At 39.7% G+C, this 17,556-nt stretch overlaps 1 protein-coding gene across 1 annotated transcript in view; it reads right to left on the bottom strand.

Annotated features, from left to right (window-relative positions):
• Nucleotides 1–16,067, bottom strand: part of ABCB11 (ATP binding cassette subfamily B member 11) — a 47,092-nt gene extending 31,025 nt beyond the window's left edge. The window contains 8 exon segments of the mRNA XM_032114777.1: nucleotides 2,881–3,014; nucleotides 3,907–3,994; nucleotides 6,978–7,219; nucleotides 9,027–9,075; nucleotides 9,162–9,209; nucleotides 10,439–10,460; nucleotides 13,616–13,718; nucleotides 15,776–16,067. Coding sequence (XP_031970668.1) covers nucleotides 2,881–3,014; nucleotides 3,907–3,994; nucleotides 6,978–7,219; nucleotides 9,027–9,075; nucleotides 9,162–9,209; nucleotides 10,439–10,460; nucleotides 13,616–13,691 — 659 coding nt within the window. The 5' untranslated portion in view covers nucleotides 13,692–13,718; nucleotides 15,776–16,067.
• Nucleotides 16,068–17,556: the final 1,489 nt, after the last annotated feature.

Below are 17,556 nucleotides of genomic sequence, written 5' to 3'. Positions count from 1 at the left end.
ATTCTTTCACCATCACCCCGTACAAAGACCCTACAGTGAGAAAATCTGATGCCTTTGCAATGGAGAAGGCTTTTAGGCATGAATACTACAGAGGAAGTACTGTCCTTTCCCAAGAAAAGTTGTCCTGGCAGCAGACTCATTTGCTAGCTGGCTCTTACTACCATGCCCCAGCTGCTTCAGAGGATGGGGCAGAGACATCTTAGCAGGATGCAGCTATGTGATAAAGGAAAAACAGCATAGCTCATATAGCATTCCTTACATCATGGGGCATTGAGAATGCACCATACTGGCCTGCTGAAGGGACAGGGAAAGGGAGGAGGTCTCTAACTCTCTTCTAGTTCCACCTTCCACCAGCTCCCAGTTCCTCTCTCCTCTCTACCAGGTACTTTGTTCTCTAAATGAGAGGGAGAGTGGGAAGATGGAGGGCTACTTTATGACCGGAGACAGTGAGAAAACATGACAGTTCTATTGTATGGAGGACAATGGTGCAGCAGTTGACACCATTTGGCCCCAGGGCAGCTTCAGAGTTCATTTGTTCTCTCTTAGGCATTGCCAGCACAGAAAAACTGTCTTAAATATAATCATCAATTATAATCATCAAAAACCGTCTTAAGTATAATCATTATACTTCTGTCACTCTTGGCTACTACCTCACCTCTGAGATTAGAACTACTGAGAACTCCTGGAATAACTTGTAGCAAGTGGCCTTGAGATTTAAAGTGTGTAGTGGTTTGGTCCAAAATACTCATTACTGTTTATCTGCTGTGAGATAAGAATTAGGAGAAATGCAAAACAGGCACCAAACTTGAAAGAATATAAAGAAGTTTATTAACAGACCTAAAAGAGGAAAAAAAAAATTATACCACCTTCAGAACTCTCCTCCTCCCCCCACCTTCCTCCCTTCTCCCACTGACAATGTGAAAAGACAACCCTTAAGATGTTCAGTCTGTTTACCACTTCCATAATAACCTTGTTCAGTCCATTTAGAAAGAGAAGTCTCTTCTTGCTCATGCTATGAAAACATTATCACAACGAGACAGCCGCCCACTTCCAAATATTGTTCAGTCCATTTAGGAAGAGGAGTCTCTCTGCCTGCGTGTGAGTCCTTTCCCCCGACTTGCAGCTTTTCCCGCAACTGCTTTCGAGGGTCCACTCTTGAAGTTTTTTGGGGTACAATTTTAAGGTTGAGCCGTTCAGAAACAAAAACAGAGGCCCTTCTCCTTCCCTGGGAGCAAAGGGTCTTCATCATCTTCATCTTTAGGACTATCTCTGGGAGCATCTCTAGGAACTGAGGTTTTCTCCTTTCCCATTTGGAGCAAAAGTCCTCATCTGGTTCATCTCTCCCTGTCCAAACTTCTCATGAAATTACAGCTGCGTCAGCATCTGCCTATCTCAGCACAGGTGCTTTTGCTTACGAGTTGAACACTCCACCCCCCATATCTTCATGAAATTACAACAGGATACTCTGATATATCATAGCTTCACAACAGAATTTCAGCTTTAAGCATCTCCTCTCTCTCTTCCCTCAGGTTTTCAGCTCTTCAAAGCAATAAAAGGGTTACTCTCACCTCGGCCTTGCAGCTTTGCAGCTGGAATGTTGAATTTTTCTTATCGAAGTGGAGAGGGGGGAGAGCCGAGCCACTCCGGCTGCCCACGGCAAGGCAGTGGGGGGGGGTTCCATGGCTGGAACAGGTCCATCGACCCAGGATGGCCGTGGCCCGGCCCGGCCTGGCCCAAGCAGGGCCTGGCTGGGCCCGCTGGCCCCCACACGGGGCCGGCAGCCACCTGTCCCAGCGCCGGAAACGAGAGAGAGCTTGGAGGGGGAGTTTGCCTATTCTTAAATGTGGATCACAGAGGTGGTCACAACTTTAAGTGGCTTAGAGAATTGTCTATATTCAACCTGGCCAGCTGATAGGTTCTATCAGTTCCTAGAGGAAACTGTAAGCACCCCTTAGCAAGGACGTCCCTTCCGGGACTATGCTTGCTAACCTATGACAAAGTGCAAAGTTGGAAGCTTATTGATAAGTCAAGTGAAATTACAGTCCTCTGTTGTAAGAGTGTTGAGTAAAAGAACATGTTTATATTTCTTCTGGTGAATATTTTTCACAGTCAGGGAGCTTTTGTAGGTGCAGGACAATCTTGTTCAAAAACAAGGGAAATGTTATTTATTAGACAAATACATGATTAATTCCTACTTTTTCCTAAGAAATTCTTCCCAGTGACTAAAGCTTGCCATTTATTCTTCATAAAAAGAACACCACAGAAAGCAATAGAAACCAATGAGTAAAATAAAATTCCTTCCAACGACAGAAAAATCTTCAGCATATGTGACTATTACACAGGCACAACTGAGAACAGGAAGCCATCTACAGTCAGCATATTCACCCCACAGCTGCCTGCTTGTATCTTTTTTAACAGAAGATTAAGCAAGGCTCACTCTTTCCTTCTAAAAGCTAACAAAAGCAAAATGTGCCCCTAATGTAATTTTCCTTTCTGGGAATTAAGAGAGGGTTCAAATCAGCATCTCCAGACTCAGGGAGCATGCACCGGCAGCCAAATTATAGATCACTCTGAAGGGACTGGGCACAAAAGGAGAAGAGAAGACAAACTGGAAAAAAAACCCCACCCCAAAACCAATCCAACTCCCACACACACATATTTACTGACAGACAAGGCATGAAAGGGAAATAATTGTGGTTTAACAGTTATGGTACTTAGTTCAGAGATGGGGGAGCTAATCAGTCTGGTTGCTGCTCCCACGAACATAGCTGTATTTCTACTAAAAGGTGTTTGTCAAATGCCTGATTATTGGCACTCTGCAGCGTTTGGAAGGAATTGCAAAATGTTTTCTGTAGCATATGGGTTTTTTAGATTACTCACTCAGAAATTCGGGTGTTCAGTTCTCCTACAGATGTACAGTCAAACCAGCCTATATCCATTCGCATTATTTTCCTGAAATAAGCTTTCCTGATTTTCTGTATCTGACGAGCTGCAGACATAACCCAAAAGCAGATCTGGGAAAAGCACAAAACAGCTGATAAATTGCAATAAAAAGTCTTTCTACTCCCAACAAATTAGAAAAAACGATTTGACTAGAATGGGAAAGGCTATTGATAAAATTACTATTCAGGTAAAATATATTCCAGCTACACAGACATAACAGTTGTTTTGATCTTTAAATAATCCAACAATTTTATATAGCCTCTGGATCAAGCATTTGTCTCAGTTCTGATAGGATGAGAGAAGAGACAAGTTAAATTACGTATGCAGCTACATGAATGCCATATGGACAAAGCTTTTGCCATCTACAACTGTAAGTAATACAGGGATGGCAGCCATCCTACCTCAGCAAAATTCTTGGATAGTTTTCAGGAAGGAGATTGACAAGTGATTTTTGCGATTAAAAACAGCTTCAAAAGCCATGGACCCTTCAACAGACTATGCAGGAATTGTCCAAGCTTTTGACTCACTTCAGTCATAGGACTGAACAATTACTACAGAATACGTAGGGTACGATTCTTCTCCAACATTAGTTTCACATTAGTATTGCTCTGTAATATCTCTGTAATACAAACAGCGCTCAACCCAGCTGAGATGCCTACTGGGAATCTGCATGCCCTTTGGCTGCTATTTTTGGAGGACATGTGGATTCCATAGTAGCCACACTTGAGCAAGTATTGCTTGTGCTGTGGGTAAAATTCATCCTTTTACAAAGATATGCATGCACAAATCCAAGGAGCTCTCAGATTGCCAGAGCTAACATATTTCAGCAATAGAATGAGAACTGAAAGCATCTGTTCTGCTCAAATAAGTAGCTAAGCAGTTAAAACTAACATAATTATTATTATGAACTTAATTGTTTAGTGATTTAAACTTTGAAATCAAAACAGAATCCAAAATACTAACTTGGAGGTATCCTAACACAAGTATGGCACAACCAATTCCTGCATAGTATCCTGCAAACTTGGTCATTTCGTGTTCAATGTCCAGCAGCCTGAAAAAAGAAAAAAGGGGAAAAAAAAGGAAAAAAAAAAAGAGCAATTAATATAGTTTTAATTTCTCACAGAATTCTAATCTGGTGTTTCCTCAAGTTAGAGTCAGGCTAGGTGGAAGTCAGCTTGTTTTGCCAACAGAGGCGTTCTCTCCCAATACTGAGGCTATTGCTAGTAGCTGGTTTCCTTATTCTGCCTGTTGCACAGGGGTAGGGAGCTGGCAGGTACCAAGAAATGCTCCTCCATCCTGGAGCAGCCCTGTAGTCTCCGGGAAACCCCCCCAGACTGCATGCCCTGAAACAGCACAGGTGAGAGGGTGTTTCAGAAAAGAGCTGCCCAATAAGTTTTCATTAGATGTTGAATGTGCTTGCTTTGTGCCATTATGGCAACTAATAACATTCAGATTTCAACTGCATTTTATGGGGAGAAGTGAGGGCTGCTAAAGTCAATTCAAATATTACTTTGTACCATAAATTTGCTAATCTGAAAAGATAATTTGTTTTTTTACTCAGGTAGGAGTGCTAAATTACTCTTAATATCAGTGAAGGGCACTGAATTGCTGCTTTTGCATTTCATCTACTTTGAAATAGGTTGTTATAGGTTCTGCCTTTAGACAACTTTTAAAAAACATCCTGCAGACAGAAAATTTTATTTAATTTACCCAAAATTTTTTACACTGAATTTTTAAGCCAAAAGGGAACCCTACGCACCTTACTTGATCTCTGACAAAAAACGTGGAAACAGAATTTCATGGAAACAGCATATCATGGAAACAACTCAGGTGCCTAAAAGGTATCTAGTACAATTTTTCATGATAATTAAGATCATGGAGCAGATCATCCTAGAAAGTGTGCCAAAGCACTTGATAAACAAGGAGGTGACTGGTGACAGCCAGTGTGACTTCACTAAGGGCAACTCATGCCTGACAAATTTGGTGGCCTTCTATCACAGGGCTACAGCATTGATGGATGAAGGAAGAGCAACTGACATCATCTACCTGGATTTGTGCAAACCATTTGATTCTATCCTGCATGACATCCTTGTCTCTAAACTGGAGAGACATGGTGGATGGATCACTTGGTGGATAAGGAATTGATTGGATGGCTGCACTCAAAGAGTTGCAGTCAAGGGCTCGATGTCCAAGTGGAGACCAGTGACAGAAGGTGTTTCTCAAGGGTTTCTCAAAGGTTGGGATCAGAGCTGTTTCACATCTTTGTCAATGGCATGGCCAGTGGGCTTGAGTGCACTCTCAGCAGGTTTGCTGATGACACCAAGCTGTGTGGTGCAGTTGATGTGCTGGAGAGAAGGGATGCCATCCAGAGGGACTTTGACACACTTGAGAGGTGGGACTCTGTGAACCTCATGAAGTTCACACAAGGCCAAGTGCAAGGTGCTGCACCTGAGCTGGGGCAATTCCAAGAATAGACACAGACTGAGTGAAGAATGGATTGAGAGCAGCCCTGGGGAGAAGGACTGGGGGATGTTGGTGGACAAAGTTTGGCGTGACTTAGGCATGTGTGCTCTCAGCCCAGAAAGCTAGCCATGTCCTGGGCTGCATCCAGAGCATTGTGGCCTGCAGATCAAGGGAGGGGACTCTGCCTCTCTATTCTGCTCTGGTGAGACCCCGCCTGGAGAGCTGCATCCAGCTCTGGGGGCCCCAACATAAGGAGGACATGGACCTGCTGGAGTGAGTCCAGAGGAAGGCCATGAAGATGAGAGGGCTGGAGCAGGCTGAGAGAGTTGGGATTGTTCAGACTGGAGAAGAGAAAGCTGTGGGGAGACCTTAGAACACCTTCCAGTACACTAAGGGAGTCTACAAGAAAGCAGGAGAGAGATGTTTTACAAGGACATGGAGGGATAGGACAAGGGGCAATGGCTTTAAACTGAAAAAGGGCAGCTTTAGGTTAGAAAGAAATTCTTCACTGGTGAGGATGGTGAGACACTGAAACAGGTTACCCAGAGATGTTGTGGATTCTTCATCTGGAAGTGTTCGAGGCCAGTTTGAATGAGGTTTTGAGCAACCAGATGTAGCGGAAGGTGTCCCTGTCCATAGCAAGGGGATTGAAACTATATGATCCTTAAAGTCCCTTCTAACCCAAAGCATTCTATGGTTCTATGAATGTGTCCTGCCTGGTGTGTGGTTGCTGCTTAAGAGGTACAGATGTCAGTAGTAAATCCTGTATTCTAACTGCCAGCCCATCTCTGAAGGCTGGCTTGGACAGCCTGGAGCAAAATAATTTGGCCCCAGTCACCTACATCTAAGGATGTGAATTTCTTCCCATGTGCTCTGAATTTCAGAGACCTTTACACAAGTAACTTTTAACTGCAATTAAGTATGTAATGAAATGCCACTCAGAGATTAGAAAACCCTTGTAATGATGCACCAAAAAATTATTCTTAGGAAAGGTTACAGCTTCAAATCTGGCCTTAACAGATATCTGTATCTGAATGTATTATCTAGACTCCATTTATTATATTTAATGGAAAGAAACAGGCAATCTTATGGGGCAGTTCTTTTGACCTGCCTCAGACATCCCCCATAAGCTGAGATGAATTGCATTCTATAAATGCTCAATTCTCTCAGTGACAATAGTTTAGCTAACTTGCTCAGAAGTCAGCAGGCACCTATAGGTAACTAAGTGCTAACCAGAATGACTAGATGTCATTATTACCTAAGTGTAATCTGAGAAAATAGATTAATGAGCTCATATATATAACGTACATATCTGTTATCAGAACAATGATAATCAAAGAATATTCTTGCTGACAACTACAACTGAAAGACCAAGGTCCAAGCTGACCTTCTGTCCCTCCAGATAATATCTCCAGGTCAGAAACAGGACTATGTAACAAGAACCATGCCTCTTTCCTACCTCATGAATAGAAAATGTAAGATTTAGAGGCTGAACAAGACCTTCAATAGCAATGCATTCTCTGACAAGCTATGATAACAATGGGAAAGAAACAAATACATCCATTACTTACCCACATCTTATTGTAGCATTCTTTTCATTCTGATAAATAGTACCATTAATCCACGCTATGGTGTTATTTATACATGTCTTGTTTGGGTCTTTAAGCTCTTGCATTTCAATGTCATATTCAATAAATGTGTCTGCCATTGCACCAAACACAAGCAACACAGCTGGTTGGGCTACTCCATGAACAATAGCACATATACTACCAGCAACCATCATTAAAATCTCCGTAGATGATGAAAATCGAAACTAAAGAGGGAAGAAAAAAATATGGTCTCTGCTGAGAGGCAGTCTTCATATTGGTTGTATAATGATAAATCATTAATTAGGTGGATCAAATAAAAAAACATTCTCTTTAAATCTCAGAATTATCTTCAATACAGAAAGAAGACAAATCTCTCTGTCCAATCTAATCTAATTACATTTGTGATTACAGCCTCATAAATTATGAGCTTCCTTTTAACATGTGAATGAACATATTATCATACAACATTAATAGCTCAATATCATTCCACATTATCATCATTCCAGAAACTAGCTAAGAGATTAAGAATAGTAACTATAATTCATACATATAGTCTGCTTTGCAGATTTCCTATGGGGATGGAGAGAGAGCAAAGGGAGGAAAAAGCCTTAGGGCATTATGCAGAGCCTCTGAATAGAGTTAGCCAATTTCTCAAAAGTCTGAGGTGCTGTGGTAGAAAACCAATTAAACATCTCAGAGCAGCTTCTCATAGATAATATTCTAAAATGCACTGGCTGAGCCAGGCAGTTGTGCATTGACTTTTAATCTGGGAGCAATGTATAGAAAAGAGCTTTCACACTGGTAACTCGGCAAAGATACAGTGATTTAAGTTACCTTTGCATGACTGTATGAACTCTGATTCTCAGGGTGAAGTCAGTTACAAATATATAGATTAAACTGTCCATATAGAATATCAGTATCAAATGCTATACATTTTGAAATAGGAGTGTCAAGAGGAATCATAGCCTGCTGAAGAACCTGTCCAGGTTCTGTATGTGCTATAATGTGCTTAAGAGAAGAAAGAGTGGAAATTTATAGCACATACAGAAAGGGACACTAGGGCAAAGACAAAATAAAGGGGAAACCAGTTAACACAAAAGAGAAATAAATAAAAGGTTCTTCTACAAAAAAGAAAAGAAAAAAGTCAGAAGAAAACTGTAACACTACCACTGTCTTACAAACCTTGCTCATAAGAAGTCTAGGAATTCCCTTGATTTAAAAAAAAGCACACAGAAATTGCACAGATATGTGATATCTGATCTCTCAGCACATGAGGCAAACTGTGTTTACCAACTGCACTTTAGGAGTTAAAGGCTACAGAATTCAAACCTCTCTGCTTGCCCTCTGTGGGGACAGACTGTTCTCTCAACCCAACCAGGAGCTGAGATACTTAGCCAGGTACAGCACCAGGGATGTTACTGCACTAGCCCAGTACTGCAGTCAGGACCATACTAGCTTGGATATAGTACTGGCTAACTGCCCGGACTATGTGCAAAATAGAAGTAATGAGACCTCTTAGCTGCATGCTGCTGGGTTGGACAACTCCTGACTACATTCATTTTAAAATTTAGAGGCACCCTATGGAATTACATCAAAGGCTAGATGTAACTCATACCATATGGTATTGTGCATCTATAAGTTTCCATTGCAACCAAATCTTCTAAAACCCTTGGGGCAATTATGAGGGAGCTAAATTATCTGCCAAATATCACACAGCAAATTTTTGGCAGAAAAAAGAATGAACCAAGGTCACCTAGATCCCTGCTGTACATCTTACCTCATTTCCACATATCTACCTGTAGGTTAAATATAATGTGTTAACAGACAATTTTGACACCAAATTGACAAGATGACAAGGGGTTCTATTGAAATCCCTCTGAATTTTATTGGTAGGATTTCAGGCCAAAAGATTTAATCCTTAAAAGTTTGGCTTAGTCACAGCTATCCCAAAACAACCTTATTGGTTATTGTCACTTATTCTGCAGCCCAATACAATACACATCAAATATTTATAGGTATTGCTTTCATTACCAGCTGAAAGAAGCCAATATGAGCACTGTTTTCTTTCTTCTCTGACGACCTTCAACAACAGAAAACATAAAATTATAAACTTGTATTTTAGTACTTACTTTGTTTTATATGCAAAGTATAAAGAACTGAACTCACTTTTCACTTTCCTTCTGTATAAATGGTTCTTCATATGCATAGAAATTTCTGGAAAAAAGGATAAGATTTTGCATTATTATTTTTACTCACTTGGTTACTTCTCTGAAATTACATTTTATTTGAGACATTTTGCCCAGGATTTTAAGAGACAAGCTGTTTCCTTCAGATTTCTTTGGAACCAGTGATTTGATGGTTCTTTTAAATTTTAGACAGGAATTAGAATGAAGGTTAGGTTAAAATTCTCAAAAGGTTTATACTTTGTTCCATAAGCAGCTCCTCAAAACACTCTTTCTACAATGTGGATTGTGGGTTAAGGTCAGGTAAAGAAAAACCTACTGCCCAAATTGTTGGTTAATCCTTTCTTTAAGACAGAGTAAGGTCTTGTTCCCATAGCAAGGAATCATCAGCTGTGTACATTCAGTGATGAATGAGTAGGGATATTCTATTTGCAGTGGGTTGTTTTGGTTTGGTTTTTAATGAAGCAAACTAATTCAAGCTATATTTGTCATAAATTGTTTTCATAAACCAGATCCTAGAAAGCCTAAAGTAAGCTTTCCCTCAGGTATGTGTAGATCATATGTGTGTTACATGTGAAAGTCCAACAGAACTTGGGTTTTAAGGGTGAAAGACATGGTAGACTTTTAATACTGGGCTGATGTTCTCTTAGGCAGGCAACCTGACAATGAGAAAAATTAAGAGATGCTCTAGTTTCTCTGTTCTAGGGGTAGCTCCCAGACTGGGTACACTGTGTCAGAAAGAGCTGGCTCAAATTGTAGCATTAGGTTGTCCAGCCTGCTACAGAGTTGTCCAAAGGTCTAGGAAGGAGGAGGCTCTTAATCCCAATCAGATCTCTGATAACCGCTGAAGGTCAAATTCTCTAAATCATCCCCACTTTCAACTATTCAGAATTCTACATTTAAATCTTAATATGAGATAATCCCTTTTGTTTTAAAATAATCACAGTTAAGTTTTAAGAGAAATTAATAGATTTTTTAAAATTCCTTAAAAAGTAATTTCTCAAACTAAAAGCAGTGAAGAAAGATAAAATGGAATATCAAAAACATTTTCAGAAGGAAGATCATATTGCTGCCATTTCTGTTTATAAAGGTTTCTAGGACTGCTTTGGTCTATCTGTTTCAGTTGTATCAAATAAGGCAGTTCAGCTGCTAGAGAACAGCTTTTTTAAAAAAAAAAATTCCATCAATTTGATCCAATGACATTAAGTCCTTTGAATATTCCTAGAAATATTGATTGTGCCAATCATGTACATGACTTACTCTGATGTCTTGAAGCTGTTACCTGTTAGGGAAAATAAATGCACAGTCTAGTTAATGATTATTGTTAAAGTACATAATCTTCTGTAGACATGTGAAACATAAACTCTAGAACTCCATGGCACCTGACCATTCCTGAGTTCTAAACATCGTATTCCCACTAATACATATAGCCAGGCCATGGTTTACACTAAAAACATTATTCAGGACATTTGCCAAAAGTCATTTTCATTGCAACCTGTTTGCTAACATTCAATTCGTTGTCTTGGACACTGTCCCATTGAGGATACTACGCTAATGCTCGCTCGCTGAAAGGAGGAATGGTAGCTCTTCACTCTTGCCTGCCAACAACTTAAGAGACTGCAAATCCTGTGGAAGAGGGGCAGTTGTGGTCTTGGAGGGTAGGATGAGCTTGTCATGCTGGTGTCTACTCTTGGGACATTGTCTAAGGAACCATAGCTTAGAGAAATGGAATCATACTACAAGACAAGTTTGTAGGACAATTCCTTAGTCCCCAGAACAGGTCTGGATTTAGCCTCCTTTCGAAAGATGTTGTGAAAGACATAATAAGCACAGCTTGTGTTGTCAGGGGCCCCAAAGGAGTGTCATCAGAAGGTCTGATTGGAAAATTCTTGCTGTACATCACTTGAGATGACAATGAATGAAGAGTTAGTTTTATACATACATCACAATTTGGATAACCTAAGGGCATTGAGCATATGCACTTTGCTCAATTACGATGCATTTGCCAGTTCAACATTAAGTTCAGAACCATGGTTTGCATTTCAAGCAGTGCCTTCCTTTCTTCACATCACTGAGCATGCACACATGCGCCGTTTCACAGAGCAGACACAGAGGTAGTTTGCATCACAATTCACAGAGGGTACAAAGAAGTCACTGCAACCACAAATTTTTCCTCTTACCACTTTTCTACCCAGGGAAAGGCGGCTTTTCCATCACCTCCAAGGTTTTGTATTTCTCAAGAACACAATGTTAGATGGAAACAGTCTGAGTTTGGGACTGAAGGAACAGCTGATGACATCTCCTTTTTGGGGTTAATAAGATAACTTTATTTGGCTTTAGTTAACAATTACTCTAGTGGTTGTATTTTGCTCTCTGTTACTTGGGGATGGTAAAAAAAATATTATTTCAATAAGGGCACATGTATCCCAAGAATCCCAGACATTTTCCAGGAAAGTTCTAATTTGTAAAACTATTATTACAAAGGATCATTTGGTGTTAGAAAACCTTTCTTTTGTGAAGAAAGAATAAACATCTGGGTTTTTGAAGTTTGGCAGCAGGTAACAACAGTAGTGGTTTGAAACCTTTTCTGGAAGATTCTTTAAGGTTTATCAGAAAAGATAAGGTTTAGACAAAGCTTCCTCTATAGTCTGGTAATGCAAAGTGTTCTGCAAGAACTTAAAGAAAAGGCTAGTGGGAGGAAAATGGGAGAAACAAGAGCCCAGTGAAAAAGTTCTCTGAGTCATGAATTTAGAGAGCAAAACAAGCACTCTCCAAGTGTGAAAAACCCCTAATCTATGAACTTGAAGAGGGAAACAAGAGCTTACCAATGCTATTCAAGAGATTCAAGAGTGTAAGGAATTGCAGGCCAGGTCCTGTGGGCCAGCAGTTTTTAAGCCGGAGAAGAATTTGGAAGGATGTTAATTTGAAAGGAAAAAATAGATTAGTAACAGTTCACACTGTGAGAACTGAAAAAGTAGAATAAGAGGATAAAATATGATTTCATAGAAAATAAAATAATACAGGGAAGATAAAAGAATTTATTAACCCAGAAGGAAAAAAGCTATAGTTATCTTTGAATGCCATAAAAAATTTTGAAAGACAAATTAAGGTATTTAAGAAAGCAATTTTATAATTTGGAAAAAAAAGAAAAAGAAGAAGGAAGCAGAGACTCAATGAAAAGCTGAAAAACATTGGCAAGAATTTGAGTGTTTACTGCTATTATGAGAACACACAAGCAAGAATATCTGTGAGAGTCAAGTGATGAAAAATTGTACTCAAAAAGTTCCCAGATAAATCTGTCTCTTAACTACACTTACAGGTGTGGTGCTCAAGGGTTGACCCAGAGAGGGCTCATCCTAGCTAATTTGTACAAAAGGTGGTTATTGAAACAAACCCCACTGGAGATGAGGCCAATCAGTAGAATCCCAACGATGTTTTAAAGCTTTATCTGCTTTGGGAAAGGTGTTCTAGCAGTTCAACAACCTGCTCCTTAGATTAAGCAGAAAACAGAGTGTATTTCCAAGGAAACTGAGAAACCGGAGGCAAACTCACCTGATAGGCCAAAAAAAACCCCAACTGTCAAAAGAAGAATAGTCTTTTGCCAGAAGACAGTCTTTTGCCAAAATCTCATAACAAGTAAAAGCAACAAGTGTGTAAAACTAACTAGCAGACAAAAAACCAACTCCTCAAACCAGCAAGGTAAGTCTAAACAACTTGGGAGGTCAAAGTAAGTGTCTGGAAGAGATGAACAGTTTTCTGTCCCAGAAGTTGGACATATCCCCTTAATTTCTATTGCAATTTAGATTCCATTATGAGCTACTGGTTTGCTTTCCTTGGTACTTTATGATCTGTATAAATATTTAACATCCTTATTTTCTTTTGGCTTTTCTCAGGTCTTATAAACAGAAGTCAAAATATTTAGCAGTTTCTCTTCATGTTTCTCCTTGGCTCTTGCTGCATTTGGACTGACAAAATGGAAAAATGCACATTGAAAAGGAAAAATGGAAGAAAGGAGGACAAGCTCTGATAAGAAGAGGCAATGCAGATCTTCACTTAGAATTAGCTCATAAGAATTCTGCCTAATATATGTATGACTGCAAATATTAGTGTTTGCTGGAAGAAACTATGGAAGACAGCACTTTTTACTTCTTTTTCTTCGATAAAAGCCTTTTACTTGTACAACAAAGTACTGGGTGTAAAAACCTATATAGATACCTTGAACTTGTTAGTTAAACTGTAAAGATAGTCCATGGGTAGGGATTGTTATATGTAGTTTTTTACAGAAAAGTTGTTTCTGTAACAAGATACCTATGACAGCAGGTACCACATAACACTATTTATTCCACAGACTATTTGCTTTGTGTTCTGTAGACTACTTGCTTCACTTAGGCCACCCACCACCTATTTTACATGCTTTATAACATACAGATTTCTTACATTTGCCATCCGAGTCAAAAGCATAGTTATCCTCTCCCACTTTCTTGATGCTACGCAGAACAACTGGGTCAGACATGATGGTTATTTACTTCAATCAAAAGTCCTGTAAAGAGATGGGGTGTGGGGAGGGGGAGAGAAAGAGTATCAGCATACATCCGTCTGTGAACATAAAACAGTGTTATGCTAAACTCCCGCTTTGCCCTCATGATCCCAGGACAATATCACTGATTACAGCACAAGTTATAACAGGACAGATGTCACTGACTCAGTGAAAATAGAGTAGGAAAACACCTCAGAGAGTGTGCAACTCACCCTGAGCACAAGGCCTCTGAGGCTTCAGTGCCTCCTGCCTCGAGTGGAGGCCACTCTGTGGGGTTTGGCAGCTCCCAGAAAACAGCCCTGTCCCCAGGGACAGCTCTGCTGAAGTGAACTACTGCCTCTGTGAGGGTGGCATCTGTGAGAGCAGGTTAGAGGCTGAGACATTAACAGGACAGATCCTGCCTCAGTTACAAGGGAGCAGCAGGACCTGCCCCTGCCTTGTGCTGTCCCAGCTGGCAACAGCTGGGAGGACCATGACAGGGGACAACTGGGGAACAAGGAGGGAGAATGGTGGGAGCCCCAGGGCCACACTGACATCTGCATTATCACCACCACCAACTGCACTCCCACAGCTCTTGGCTACCTGAGCTGCTCCTCTGGACAGTTTTATTCCTAACTAGTCACACTGACATGCTGAGCAGACATCATGCATAAAAAGAAATAAGAAGACAAAATTAATACCTTTTTGTTAAAGAAGTGCTTTTGTGAGGCAAAATCTGCCAGGTAAGCCTGGCATCCAAGATGCACCCAGGGGAAAGTGCTGCAGAAGTCATCCCCAAAATACGCCCTTTCATAACCATCGTCATCTCCTCCACACCTTTGTTTAATGTAATGTATCCCAAGGCACAGTTACTACACCTTCTTCCAGTCTTTAACTATCAACATTTGCATGATTATACTTCTGAATAAACCTCTTACAGCCTCTTATTTTAAGCATATTAAGCATTTAGATAGCATAGTTCAATTATTCTTATTTCATTTTAACAAATGCTTATCAATTTTTTAATTGATTTTTTAAAGCCTGAATGCTGATACAGTCTTAAGTAACAGGACAAGTGGAAAAAACCCCAATGATTGATAGACTAGAATAAGAATTCTAGCTGCCAAGATTTGCTAGAGCTAAATTTTCTGGAATAATGTTACTTTTCCAATAAAATTATGACTGTCCCACATTTCTGAAAGGAAACATTTTTCCTATTTTTTCTAAAGCTCAACACATCAAATACTGTCCTGTCCCATAGGCATTATTCATTATCTTATTAGACAGATTAGTATAGCAGATTAGCATGCTGTCTTAGATTGTTAAAATAACCTTCTTCAGGGTCTGAATGTTTAGGGGGGATCACTTAGAACATCTTGAAAAATACTGTTGCTGACATCTGCATTTAAAATTGAGATAATAGAAATCAGAGAAAATAAGAGACAATAGATCATCCCATCTACCCATGTGTGTGCATGGGTAGATGGGATGTAGTAGCAGAGAATACCTCAAAAACTGCACTCAAGTGAAATAGCGTATTACTCTAGCCAGTTACAGTATGGTTGCTCAATTTTGGGGGAACAAAAATCTTTGAGGAATTCAAAATCCAGACTTAAATAAATAACATTTGAAAACTGTTAACAAAGGAACACATCCTGTAAATGAAGTAACATTAGGACCTGATCCAAAGCCCTCTGAAATCTATTTCAAATCATGTCTTTATGCAGATCAGATCTTTATTTAACATAAAGGGGAGCAGAGGGGGGGAGAAAAAAAAACCAATTCAAATTGGCCCTGAAAGCACTATTCTTCATGTTTCTTTACAGTTAGGTTCCTCACATATAAGTGATAGCATTTATGCAGAAACACATATACTGCTTCAAAATAGAACTTGAATGTCTTGTTCTTTGAACTTTCCCATTAAAAAAAAAAAAAACAAAAGGCCAAAACAACACTAACTGTGCACAGAAAAGCAGCATTTAGCCTAAATTGTCCCAAAGGAAAAAATACAAGTACCTTTTAGTTAAGGGAGTGTCATCAGTTAACTCCGAAATATGAAATAGGATAAATTTGTTACTCACCCGTGGCTGTGAAAAATCCTAGAATCATAGACAAATTGTAAGGACCCTGTTCAATTAGTCAGTGGAGCACCCAACCCTTTCCCAGCATACTTTAATTATTTTAAGCCATTTGTCAGAACTGAATCTTTCAATTGGGCATTGGGTATTTGCACCTGGGTCAATAACCATGTGGCCACAATGTTTTCAGTTCATTGACATCTAATGGAGTGTTTAAATTGGACTAATGCAATCTCACAACAAAGTCAGGGCACTTTGAAAACAGTTAAACATGAGGAGACCAGGCAGTTCTCTGGAAAACAGTTCACTGTTGTAGGAAGCCAGAGTGCCGAGAATATTTCTCGGCCTGTTTTTAAGGGTTCTTACCCCCCTGAACAACACTGTTTTAGCCTCCAACCTTGGAAAAAATTACCAACAGTCAGACAAGAACTAGAAAATACAGTGGTGTGAATTAGGTGATAGACTACTATGTAAGATTGTCACAGGGTGAAAAATTTAGAGGTTTTGGGCTTCTCTTTGAAGTAAATAGATAAGAGTAAAAAATATCAAAATGGAGGATTGTTGTTGTTCTCTAAACCTTCTTCTCCTTCTTTTACTACTCCATGTTCTGCAGTAAAAGTAGTTTGGAATGACTGGATAGAGAATTCCACAGTTCCTAGTCGTGTTATTGAATAATTGGTAGGAAAGTGAAAATAATGTACATTTTTAGTAACTATTGGTTAAATTATCTTTAAAAGGCTGTGTAAATCTTGATAGAGAGGCCTCACTCCTGCTTTTGTGTGCTCTATGCTGTACCTGGGTCATGCTAGTGGCTCTGTTCCTCTGATAAGACTTAATAAACAGCTATCTGGAAGCATTGAAACTCAAGGAAAAGTCTCAGTTTATCTTTGAAACTCCTTGCAAGGACTTTCAGCAAATTCTCTCCCATTAGGAGAGACGTGATTTACGGCACAGTTCAGTGTCAACTGTGAATGTACAGGAAGAAGTATTATAGCATTATTTTACCAGCAACTTAATTTGCCAGACAGTAATTGTGTACTCTTGTCCCTGCTGTACATAGCAACATCAGCTGAATAACATGAAAATTGGTTCAGGGATTAAGCTAAATGCAGATTAAAAACTTGCTCAAAAGCTTTGAGTAAGCTTGCCCCTCTCCACATGGCTTCTAACTTTTTACAATTTTTCCTTTGAAATTAAGATTTTACAGCCTGGAAGCTCCTGAGTAGTAGTGAATTCTTGCTGGAGACAAGCCCTCCATAGATTTTTCAATAAGGGACATTGATGAGGACAATGCTATGACCTCATACAGTATCACCACATACCTTAGAGGGAAATGGCAAAGAGGGTTTAGTCCCTCTCTGAAATCAGTTCTCACTACAGAGGGCCCTGACTGATAGGACAAGATAGAAAGACAATGTCTTAATCATAGTGACTTGTCAGCTCTCAAGTCTTCTGTGCTCTCAAACTTTCCATGATGAAACCTCATGCCCAAAAGTGTGTCACAATTAAATGTAACTAATCAGAAATCCAATTTTCCTTGTTTAGCATCATTACTGTGTTCACACTGATAGCATAACTAAGTGCAAACCTGCTGTCTTTTCCCACTATTTTAACTAAAAGAAGTCTCCATCTATACCGCTGTACACAGCACAGCTTTGAGAGAACATCTCAGTGATAATTTAGTCTACCCCAGCACAGAGTCAGAGAAAAACAAAGTTACTTGAAGTGCAGGGAGTTACAGTTACCTTCATGGTAGCAGAAAGGCTGGAAGAAAACTTGTATGA

The sequence above is a fragment of the Corvus moneduloides genome, chromosome 7 (genome assembly GCF_009650955.1).
Source record: "Corvus moneduloides isolate bCorMon1 chromosome 7, bCorMon1.pri, whole genome shotgun sequence".
Taxonomy (NCBI): Eukaryota; Metazoa; Chordata; class Aves; order Passeriformes; family Corvidae; genus Corvus; species Corvus moneduloides.
Note: the sequence above shows the minus strand (reverse complement) of the source record. Positions and strands in the feature narration are given on the sequence as shown.